The sequence below is a fragment of the Somniosus microcephalus genome, chromosome 25 (assembly GCF_052327205.1).
Source record: "Somniosus microcephalus isolate GS21.2 chromosome 25, FLI_Smic_1.0, whole genome shotgun sequence".
Classification (NCBI taxonomy): Eukaryota; Metazoa; Chordata; class Chondrichthyes; order Squaliformes; family Somniosidae; genus Somniosus; species Somniosus microcephalus.
The window spans coordinates 39,506,806-39,518,723 of record NC_141011.1 but is presented as its reverse complement, the minus strand read 5'-3'; the positions used below and the strand labels follow the sequence as shown (position 1 = coordinate 39,518,723).

General features: G+C 48.0%; 1 protein-coding gene across 1 annotated transcript in view; it reads left to right on the top strand.

Moving 5' to 3' along the window:
* Positions 1-4,438: 4,438 nt before the first annotated feature.
* Positions 4,439-11,918, top strand: part of LOC147100718 (1-phosphatidylinositol 4,5-bisphosphate phosphodiesterase eta-2-like) — a 156,240-nt gene continuing 148,760 nt past the window's right edge. Inside the window, exon 1 of the mRNA XM_085967247.1 lies at positions 4,439-4,851. Coding sequence (XP_085823373.1) covers positions 4,725-4,851 — 127 coding nt within the window. The 5' untranslated portion in view covers positions 4,439-4,724. The remainder of the gene's footprint in view (positions 4,852-11,918) is intronic.

Here is an 11,918-nt window from a genome sequence, read left to right as displayed (position 1 = left end):
AGAGTTAATTAATAGGATACAATTTACTTAAAGAAGGAAAGGATTTGAATTTATGTAGCCCCTTTCATGACATCACAAATACATTAAAGCCAATTAAATACTTTTACGAAGTGTAGTTATTGTAATTGAAGGGTAATGCAGTAGCCAATTTGCACACAACAAGATCCAACAAACCTGATGATAAGTTAAAATTAGGGGCCTGTAAACTGGCAACATCCATTGAATAAATCGGGTCTCGTTCAGCTTACTATATATTTCTTAGTGGATGAGATGCTGGGCTCGGCTAAGACACAATTACAGTAACATTTCAGGGAAAGAATCATATACCTTTCTCACCCGCTCCCACCGCTGGCCAACCCTGCCATACACTGTCCCATTAAACACTCCCAGGACAGGTACAGCACAGGTTAGATACAGAGTAAAGCTCCCTCCACACTGTCCCATCAAACACTCCCAGGGCAGGTACAGCACGGGTTAGATACAGAGTAAAGTTCCCTCTGCACTGTCCCATCAAACACTCCCAGGGCAGGTACAGCACGGGTTAGATACAGAGTAAAGCTCCCTCTACACTGTCCCATCAAACACTCCCAGGGCAGGGACAGCACGGGTTAGATACAGAGTAAAGCTCCCTCTACACTGTCCCATCAAACACTCCCAGGGCAGGGACAGCACGGGTTAGATACAGAGTAAAGCTCCCTCTACACTGTCCCATCAAACACTCCCAGGGCAGGTACAGCACGGGTTAGATACAGAGTAAAGCTCCCTCTACACTGTCCCATCAAACACTCCCAGGACAGGTACAGAACAGGTTAGATACAGAGTAAAGCTCCCTCCACACTGTCCCATCAAACACTCCCAGGGCAGGTACAGAACAGGTTAGATACAGAGTAAAGCTCCCTCCACACTGTCCCATCAAACACTCCCAGGGCAGGTACAGCACGGATTAGATACAGAGTAAAGCTCCCTCTACACTGTCCCATCAAACACTCCCAGGGCAGGTACAGCACGGGTTAGATACAGAGTAAAGCTCCCTCTACACTGTCCCATCAAACACCCCCAGGGCCGGTACAGCATGGGTTAGATACAGAGTAAAGCTCCCTCCACACTGTCCCATCAAACACTCCCAGGGCAGGTACAGCACAGGTTAGATACAGAGTAAAGCTCCCTCTACACGGTCCCATCAAACACTCCCAGGGCAGGTACAGCACGGGTTAGATACAGAGTAAAGCTCCCTCTACACTGTCCCATCAAACACTCCCAGGGCAGGTACAGCACGGGTTAGATACAGAGTAAAGCTCCCTCTACACTGTCCCATCAAAAACTCCCAGGGCAGGTACAGCACGGGTTAGATACAGAGTAAAGCTCCCTCTACACTGCCTCAACAGTGTTCTAAACTGAGAAAGGTGCCCCCTACTGAACCTGAGGGGACGTTCCATAGTGCAGGATAACAGGAAGATTACAAGGAGTCAGTGTGAAGACAAGGTAAGTCTGGAAGTTAAGCTTCAAAGCCTGTTGATTGTAGGAGGATGGGAGAAGTGAGGAGTTTGCTGTGTGGAGGTCCTGGGGTAGAATGAGTTAGATTAGGAGATGGTGCGATGAGGCTTGGCTTCAACACAGTGAGAGTACGAGGAGGATGAAGAATGGGGCCGACAGTATATCTGGGTCTAGAAAGGAGTAAGGGAGCAAATCTCAGAGCAGCACGGGCCCGCTTTTGCGGCAAGTCTTGTGTTGGAGAGAGAAGGTTTGAGGGTGGGAGAAGGATCAGCTTATTGGAGGAAGCCCGTTCCACACATCAGCTGTTAATGCTGTTAACCTGTTGGTCCCGCCTGGAATCTCGCTGACCTGTGTCGAACAGGATGAAAGAAATGTTTCAGTAAACTCCGTGCGAGCTTCTTATTGCTCAGCGCCACTTCTTCAAACGACCCTACCTCCATATTTGGGAACTCATAAATTGCCCGGTGAGGAAAGTGCTGACGGTAGTTCTTTTCCTTTCAGTCGCTGTGCTTGTTCGCTCCCCCTGCTGTTTGCGCGAGTCACTTTTATTTTGGTTCCCTGCTGCAGTAATCGGCTTAGAAAAAAATCCCTCGCTCCTACCTCAGCCTGTCTGCATGGACGCAGCTGCTGGGGCTCTTTCACTGAGACGGGTCTGATGTGTTGAGTCTATTTTTGTTTGCACTGATTATGAGACTGCGAGTGAAAAGAAAGAACTCGCCTTCATACAACAACCTGCATTTCTACAGCACCTTTCACAACCCCAGGATGTCCTAAAGTGCTACACAGCCAATGAAGTACTTTTCTGAAGTGTAGTCACTGTTGTAATGTAGGAAATACAGCAGCCAATTTGTGCACAGCAAGCTCCCACAAACAGCAGTGAGATAATGACCAAATAATAATTTTTTAGTGATGTTGGTTGAGGGATAAATATCGGTCAGGATACCAGGAAGAACTCCCCTGCTCTTATAGTGCCGTGGGATCTTTTATGTCCACCTGAAAGGGCAGATGTAACCTTGGTTTAATGTTTCATCCGAAAGACGGCACCTCCGACAATGCAGCACTCCCTCAGCACTGCACTGGAGTGTCAGTCTGGATTATGTGCTCAAGTCTCTAGAGTGAGACTTTAGGCCTAACTGCTGTGTTAGAAGTTAACTGCTGTTGATAATATTTAAGATAATTGGCAAAAGAACCGGGAGGGGGGGGCGAAGAGGAGAAATTTTTATTATGCAGCAAGTTATGATGATCTGGAATGCACTGCCTGAAAGGTGGGTGGAAGCAGATTCAATAGTAACTTTCAAAAGGGAATTGGAGAAATACTTGAAAGGGAAACATTTGCAGGGCTTAGGTGAAGGAGCAGGGGGAGTGGGGCTAATTGAATAGCTCTTTCAAAGAGCCGGCACAGGCACGATGGGCTGAATGGCCTCCCTCGGTGCTGTAAGATTCTATGGTGAGGGAAGTTGCCAGATTGTAAATTCCAAGCTCCAGATCATAATAAACCAGGCTAAAATGACTGGCTTTCTTTCTCTCTTTGTTTAATAGTTTTGACACTTTGAGGTGTGATATCTGAAGTGTGACTGCTGCCCCGTTAGACACAAGATAGTGTTATCTATAGTGTTACTAGTGCCTGTTATGAGTGGGAGTGGGGGGGGCGCGGGGGGGACATGCACTCACCGATCCTTCACCTGTGGGCGGAGACGGAGAGGAAGCTACTGCTCCACCTGTCTCTGGGCCTCTGTTCAAGGGCTATGGGGTCTGACAGCGAGCTAGGATTCAGTGCTGTTTCTCTCTTTCAGTGGAACACCATTAGCACTCACAGCAGTCACAGCTTCCCTGCAGAGAATGGGGGTAGGGGATTGATATAGGGCATTATCATGGGGCGTTTTTATAGGGTATTATTATAGGATATTGTTATAGGGTATTGGTGTCGTTTTCTTTGTGGGGTTCGTTGTAAGGTATTGACATAGGCAATTGTAGGATATTACTGTAGGTTATTATAGTTTTTTTTGTAGGATAGTATTATAGGGTTGTTATCGGGTATTCTGTGCATGGGTCCATATACGGCCATAGCAGCCAGTGAGAAGGGGATTGTAAAGGCGGCACAGTTTTACCCTGGCATCAAAGTGATTGCAATGCGATCTCTGTGTTTCCCAATGCCCAGAGTGGGCAGGTAACAGGAAGTGAATACCTTGAGTTTGAACTATTAAACAGCAGTCACTCTGAGCATGCCCAGGTGCTTGAAAGCTGCATTGAGGAGTGGGGGGAATGGGATGGGGAGTGGGGTGGGAGGCAGGAAATGGCTGCGTCTGTTTGTGTAACTGTGTCCCGTGAGGATTAGACAAGAGATTACCTGTGTGCGCCTCTTGTTAACGGTGTGCTGAGCCACTGAGAGAAAAGGAAGGAGCCAGGGTCCGGGCCCAGTCCTGGGATTCTGTCCATTGACACTGCGGTGTGTCCCTGGGCTGGGAGAGGCGCTGGCTGCCCTGGAGCTGTACGGTTTATGGGAGGAGAGATGTCTTTGATTTAAAATGGTACTGGGTCGGGTAGGGGGTCTGGGGGGTGGTGGGAGGGAGAGGGAGAATAATCCCGGCTGTTTCCTAACTGACTGCTGCTGCATATAATCCTCCGGCTCTCTGCGAGTGGGCAGATTTGGATTACAGGCGGAAGCTGATTTGGGCTCTTTTGGACATGTGTCCCTCTGGCTAGCGGCTGTGTCATCAGCACAAGTCACAGAGGAAAGCTCCTGTGATCCGAGAGATCCCAGACCCACACGTCCGCAACAAGTCCCGCTCTGCTTTTATCCTGCGACGAGGCATTTTAAACGGTGCGACAGACCCAGCGAGATCCCTCTCTGACGTTCAGCCGGGAAGCTCTAGCGAAAGGATTGTCCTTTTTTTTTTGTTGGGGGGAATTGGGGGGTTGGTGGGTGGGGGAGAGAGAGGTTGGGAAGATTTCCAAAGAGACTTTTCTTTTCCGGGATTAAATGGTTGGCGATGAGCTCAGATCAAGAACACAGTAACAGAGGGACGGAGGATGCGATGGGCCGGCGCTCCTAAAGGGGACGTTCCACACCAGGCGTTTCAGGATCGCAGGGAATCCGGGCCGGTGATTATGGTGAATCCCGAGTAAGACTGAGAACGCTGGGAAGTGAACATTTGCCGATTGTGCATTCGATCTTCTCAATTAAATCCCGAGTGAGGGACAAAGGGGGAAAACGGCGGAGGGTGGGGAAAATGAGCTTCGCCAAGTCCCCTCGTCTGGCAGCTCGGCATCAATCCTCCGTTCGCCGTCTCGCTGAGGAATTCTTCTGGATTGGGGGCAGCATCGTGACGCCGGCCACATGGCGATTGGGAAACTTCGGTAGGTCGGACGGAGACTTGCTCGCTCGCTCACGTGTTCGTTTTTAAAGGAGAAAGCGAGAGAGAAAATCTTGCATTTATATAGCGCCTTTCACAACCTGAGGGCACCCCAAAAGCGCTTTACAGCCTGAAGTGTAGCCTGAAGTGTAGTCACTGTTGTAATGTAGGAAATGCGGCAGCCAATTTGCGCACAGCAAGCTCCCGCAATGTGATAGTGATCAGATAATCTGTTTTAGTGATGTTGGTTGAGGGATAAATATTGGCCAGGACACCGGGGATGACTCCCCTGCTCTTCCTTGAAATTTTGTCATGGGATCTTTTATGTCCACCTGAGAGGGCCGACATGGCCTCGGTTTAATACCTTATCCTCCGACAGTGCAGCACTCCCTCAGTACTGGCACCAGGAGCGTCGGCTTAGATTCAAGTTTCTGGAGAAATGATGATGTAAATCAGAGTTAGCCGAGGTCGGATTTTAAAGCGCAAGTTTGGGAACAAGTAAAGAAGTGAAAGCTGCCCAGGATCCCTGCATCCAGCGGGAGAGGGAGGTAATTCCATTAACCCGTTGATATCTCTCCCTGGTCAATTCCCACTTTTGAGAGAGAGCCTCTGTGAGGAGTTAAACTGAACGCTGCTGATATGGTTCTTGATTTACCCGAGCTCAGTGTAATGCCAAATCTCTTTCATGTGAAGCAACAAACAGATTTAGTAGATAAGCCGGCAAGGCACTCAATGGCCCTCGAGTGAATCATTTAATTGCACAGGCAATAACTTAATCCTGCTGATAATGGCTGTTGTAATCAGTCTGACCAGCCTCCGAGGCTGTTGGTATTTTAGTCCAAAGCAAAATAGATAACTTGACAAATTTTACCCTTTGCTGTTGTATTCTTGCTCTCTCCCTCTCGCTCGCTGTGTGTGTGTGTACATATCTATATATATATCACTGTCTCTCTCGCTCTCTCTGTCTCCATTGCTCTCTCTCCCTCTCTGGCTTTGTATATATCTCTCTGTCTCACTTTGTCTCTCTCTCACCCTGTTCCTTAACACACCAAATTCAAAATCCTTGTCCTCATTTATAATTCTCTCCGTGGCCTCTTTTTATTTCTAGTTCTCTCTATCTGCCTCTCTCAAACTATTCCTCTTCATTACTATTTTTCCTTCTCCATTTGTCTAATTTCTCTCTGTGTCGATGACCTTCTCCCCGTGCCTCTCACTCTTTCATTTTCCCTCACTATCTCTCTCTCCTTAGTCCAAACCCCACACAGTCTTCCGGTGTTTCTCTACATGAAAGGAACCCAACGAACTGCTGCAGGCTGGGAGGAGGAGGAGAAGATATCGAAAGAACAGAGAAAGACTTGCATTTATACAATCTTAGGACATTCCAAAGCGCCTTACAGATAACTAAGTACTTTTGAAGTGTAGTCACTGTTGTAAATGTGGGAAACGCGGCAGCCAATTTGCGCACAGCAAGCTCCCACAAACAGCAATGAGATAAACTCATTGAAATGTATAAAATTCTTAGAGGAATTGACAGGGTAGATGCTGAGAGGCTGTTTCCCCTGGCTGGAGGGTCTAGAACTAGGGGTCATAGTCTTGGGATAAGGGGTCGACTATTTAAGACTGAGCTGAAAAATGTATTCACTGAGTGTTGTGAATCTTTGGAGTTCTCCACCCCAGAGGGCTGTGGAGGCGCAGTCGTTGAGTATATTCAAGACAGAGATCGATAGATTTTTGGGCACTAAGGGAATCAAGGGATATGGGGATAGTGCAGGAAAGTGGAGTTGATGTAGCAGATCAGCCATGATCTTATTGAATGGTGGAGCAGGCTCGATGGGCCGTATGGCCTACTCCTGCTCCTAATTCTTATGTTCTTAAATGAACAGATAATCTGTTTTCAGTGATGTTGGTTGGGAGATAAATATTGGCCCAGGACACTGGGGAGCACTCCCATGCTCTTCTTCGTGGGATCTTTTACGTCCACCCGAGAGAGCAGACGGGGCCTCGATTTAACGTCTCATCTGAAAAATAGCACCTCTGACAGTGCAGCACTCCCTCACTACTGTACTGGAGTGTCAGCCTGGATTATATGCTCGAGTGGGATTTGAACCCACAACCTTCTGAGAGTGCGACCACTGAGACATGGCCAACTCCAAATGACTGACCTCCAGCACCTTTCTAACCTCTTTATTATAGGGTATTGCTGAGAGTGGTTGGGTTAATTCCACACCACCCACCACCACTCCAATTCTAAGTGATCAACCTTTGCTTCATGCCTTACATTGAATTAGATAGAATTTACAGCACAGAATCAGGCCATTTGGCCCAGCAGGTCTATGCTGGGATCATGCTCTCCAAAACATGCATGAGCCGGTGGTCAGCTGCTCCGGAGATGCACTGTGGAATTTCCCTCCAAGGGGAGTTTTATTTTCACTATTGTGTTCCTCATGGTGAGCGATCACTGTGCTGGTGCATAATTGCCCTTGTCCTCACTGACTATCCGCCTGCCCCGCCCTCCATTGACCCGTCCTCCAATTCACCAAATTCAAAGTCATTCCCCGTGCCCTTTGATCACCCGCCTCTGACCCCCTGTGCATCTCTGCCTCTCTCCGTCTTCCGCTGCTTCTGCCCCATCTCCCTGAGCTCCCTGCTGACACCCCTCCTTGTTCCTTCTCTTCCCGGCTTCGAAAAGCTCTTCAGGACCTGTCTTTTTAACTGCTTCCAATAATCTTACCAACTCTTCCACCATTGCTTTAGTGTCTACGTAACACCGCCCATCTCTGCCCCTGCCTCAGCCCATCTGCTACCGAGACCCTCATCCCTGCTTTTGCTGCTGCCAGACTCGACTATTCCAACGCTCTCCTGGCCGGCCTCCCAACCTCCACCCTCTGTAAACTTGAGCTCATCCAAAACTCGACTGCCCGTGTCCTAACTCGCACCAAGTCCCGTTCACCCATCACCCCCTGTGCTCACTGCCCCGTGTCCTAACTCGCACCAAGTCCCGTTCACCCATCACCCCTGTGCTTGCTGCCCGTGTCCTAACTCGCACCATGTCCCGTTCACCCATCACCCCTGTGCTCGCTGCCCCGTATCCTAACTTGCACCAAGTCCCGTTCACCCATCACCCCTGTGCTCACTGCCCGTGTCCTAACTCGCACCAAGTCCCGTTCACCCATCACCCCAGTGCTCGCTGACCTACACTGGCTCCCGGTCCAGCAACACCTTGATTTTAAAATTCTCATCCTTGTGTTCAAATCCCTCTAGGCCCTCGCCCCCTCCCTATCTCTGTAACCTCCTCCAGCCCCACAACCCCCCGAGATCTCGGCGCTCTTGTTTTTAGAAAGAGTTAATTATGGAGTTCGATGACTGAACACAATCCCAGCCCCCCCTCAAATAAAGCACTGAACGCAGCTAATTTCCAGGCATAGAATCCGACGTTAATGAGCTCATAATGTTAATTATTAACATACCTGAACACTGAGTTGCTAGAATTTAATTTGAGCAATTTGTACCAACAGAATTCAGTCTTCAATTATTTACTTGCTGTTGGCAGAGCTAAGCAACATTAAGCATCGATGAACGTGGGGATAAACTGCAGAAGCTGTGTGCGTGCATGTGTGTGCTTCCGTGTGTTCGTTTGTGCGTGTGTGCGTGTGTGTGCGTGTGTGTGCGCGTGTGTGTGCGTGTGTGTGTGAGTGTTGCACAGTAGGATCTGCCGTAGGCTGCCTGAAATCCAACCTCTCCCTCTGTTCATTGCAGTAAGTGAGGTGGGGAAGAGGTCTGGGCTGTTTTAATAAAATGTACGAACGGTTATCGCAGGTGAAAGGCCCTCTCTCTCTGCCACCAATGCATCGTGGAAAATTCTTCTGAGCCCCTTTCCTCCATTTTCTGCAGTCTCTTCCTGACTGTCTCCTTGGTAACGCACACCTTTTGAAAAAAAATCTGTTTCACCAATATCTCTCCCTCTGTGATGTCCAATATATTGGTTGTGCTGCATTAAGAATACGCTGGGATTGCTACATCCTGTCTCCCTATTAAATCAGCAATCTACAGGAGTTACTTAAAAACAGAGCAAGAGAAACTGGATAAAACCATCTACCCTCGTGAAACATGATGTAAAATTGCCCCGGTATAACACTGTAGCCGTATTTACTGTGAAGCTGTGCTGTCAGCTCCAACACATGTCTCTGACAGTGTCTGTGGCTCTAAGCAAAGTGAACATGTGTTGGGTAGCTGAGCCCGATTAGTGTCAGTGTCCTTCTCCCATAATACAATACTTTCCTGCTTAAAATGCTGTGACCACAAATGTAGATCCCTCTCCTGAAACCCAACACAGATAAAATCAAAAGCAAAATACTGCAGATAAAATCACCTCGTCTTATTTTACGAATTACATCTCTCTATAAAACACCCATCATTGCACACACAGACATCATCCACACACTCACACATACAGATGTTACTGATGCATACAGATGTTACACACACTCACACGTACAGGCGTTTTACACACACACTTCAGATGTTACAAACATGGGCCAGTAATTCCTGTCCCAACGCGTGAGTACGGTTGGGGTACTCATGCGTCTGGCCGGAGGAAATGCCAGTTTTCAGCATGCACAGCGCATGCGGGGAAAACCGGCATTTCCTGTCCCCTGAACGAAGGGGTTCAGAGGCAGAACGTGCGCGACTGCACAGGCAGCGCGTGCGCAGTAAAATTCCTTTTTTTTTTCAAAGTTGCGCGCGTGTAAAGGCCTCCGGTCTTTATGCGTGGAAAAAGAAGACGTAAGTATTTAGTTTTTCAGGTAAGTGGGCTTTTAGTACAATGTAGAATTTTTTTTTTCCACAGGTTTGTTATTTTTAACGAATTTACAAGATGGTAAGTTTAGTTTTAGACCCTATTTTTAAAAAAATTATTTTTTTCAAAAAATTGATTAATTAAAACATTTTTTAAAACTTATTTATAGTTATTATAATCAATGGGATGTTTTTTAAAATTTTATTTAAAGTTAAAGTAGTGTTTTGGCAGCCCATACTTTTCATGAGTTTGACAGCTCTTACTGTCAAACGAATGAATAAGTTTCCCCTCCCCTGATTGGCTGCACAGTGCTCACCTGATCCCAGCCGGCACATCGCACTAACTACGCCGCTGGATCAGGTAAGCACATCGCGCCGACAGCTGAACCGGGCCTGTGACAGGAAATGCAAGCAGGCCCAGGCTTCAGATGTCGGCGCGCAGGGTGAGTGCAGATCGTGGGCTTGCACGCGCGGCAAGCTCCCGATCCTAATTTCAGGGCCAATGACACATACAGATGTTACACATGCACATGCAGGCATTACACACACAGATATTACACACACAAATGTTACTCACACTCACACAGACATTACTCACACTCAAACAGACATTACTCTCACTCACACAGACGTTACTCTCACTCACACAGACGTTACTCTCACACACAAATATTACAATATACATACACAGACAGCATAGAGACACACATTACACAGACAGAAATTCACACACAGATATTACGAACATTACTCTTTCTCATACAAAGACACATTCACGCATATACAGAGACAGACTCACGCATACATTACACCCCGTCCCCTATACGATCATAAATCTCTCTCCCTGCATCTCCCAGCCATTGACAGCTCTGCCATTGTTGAAAGGCACTTATATGTGGGTTACGTTGTAATGTTCCAATCAGTACCTGTCTGCAGATTCTTAATGACCATTTCTGGACCTGCAGGACTGACTCTCATTAAGCCGCTTGGCAAATCGTCAGATAGCCATTAATTCCCAGCACCTGCTGGGCTGCCAGCCAATCCCATTGCTGCAGGTGGCCATGCCAGACCATTTTGGTGCCCCCGGGCTCCAATCCAACTTGGAGTGATCCCCGATATATCCACAGCTTGGAGTGATCCCCAATATATCCACAGCTTGGAGTGATCCCCGATATATCCACAGCTTGGAGTGATCCCCGATATATCCACAGCTTGGAGTGATCCCCGATATATCCACAGCTTGGAGTGATCCCCGATATATCCACAGCTTGGAGTGATCCCCGATATATCCACAGCTTGGAGTGATCCCCGATATATCCACAGCTTGGAGTGATCCCCGATATATCCACAGCTTGGAGTGATCCCCGATATATCCACAGCTTGGAGTGATCCCCGATATATCCACAGCTTGGAGTGATCCCCGATATATCCACAGCTTGGAGTGATCCCCGATATATCCACAGCTTGGAGTGATCCCCGATATATCCACAGCTTGGAGTGATCCCCGATATATCCACAGCTTGGAGTGATCCCCGATATATCCACAGCTTGGAGTGATCCCCGATATATCCACAGCTTGGAGTGATCCGCGATATATCCACAGCTTGGAGTGATCCCCGATATATCCACAGCTTGGAGTGATCCCCGATATATCCACAGCTTGGAGTGATCCCCGATATATCCACAGCTTGGAGTGATCCCCGATATATCCACAGCTTGGAATGATCCCCGATATATCCACAGCTTGGAGTGAGCCCCGATATATGCACCCGCCCCCTCAACTCTTACAAAGTCATGCTTGAGACCAAATACTTTTCAAATGAGTAATTTTTCAACGTGGTTCATGATACTATGGGTACAATGATGTAATATGAACATTTATTCTTTACTTCAGCAAGTGTCAAACAACAACTTGAATTTATATAGCACCTTTAACATAGTAAAACGTCCCAAGGTGCTTCACAGGAGCGTAAATCAGCCAGAAATTGACACCGAGCCACATTAGGACAGGTGACCAAAAGCTTGGTCAAAGAGGTAGTTTTTAAGGAGGGTTGGCAACTCTAGTAGGTCGTGGTGGGCCGCCTTCTTAAACCGCTGCAGTCGGTGTAGTGAAGGTGCTCCCACAATGCTGTTGGGTAGGGGAGTGCCAGGATTTGGGCCCAGCGGGTCGGTGGGACGCTCACCGTTTACTCCAGGAGTCCCGGCAGCTGCTTCTCTGCCAGGCCCAGCGGGGCCTGCACCTGCTGAGCAGGCACAGGTACTCTTCCGGTCCCAGTT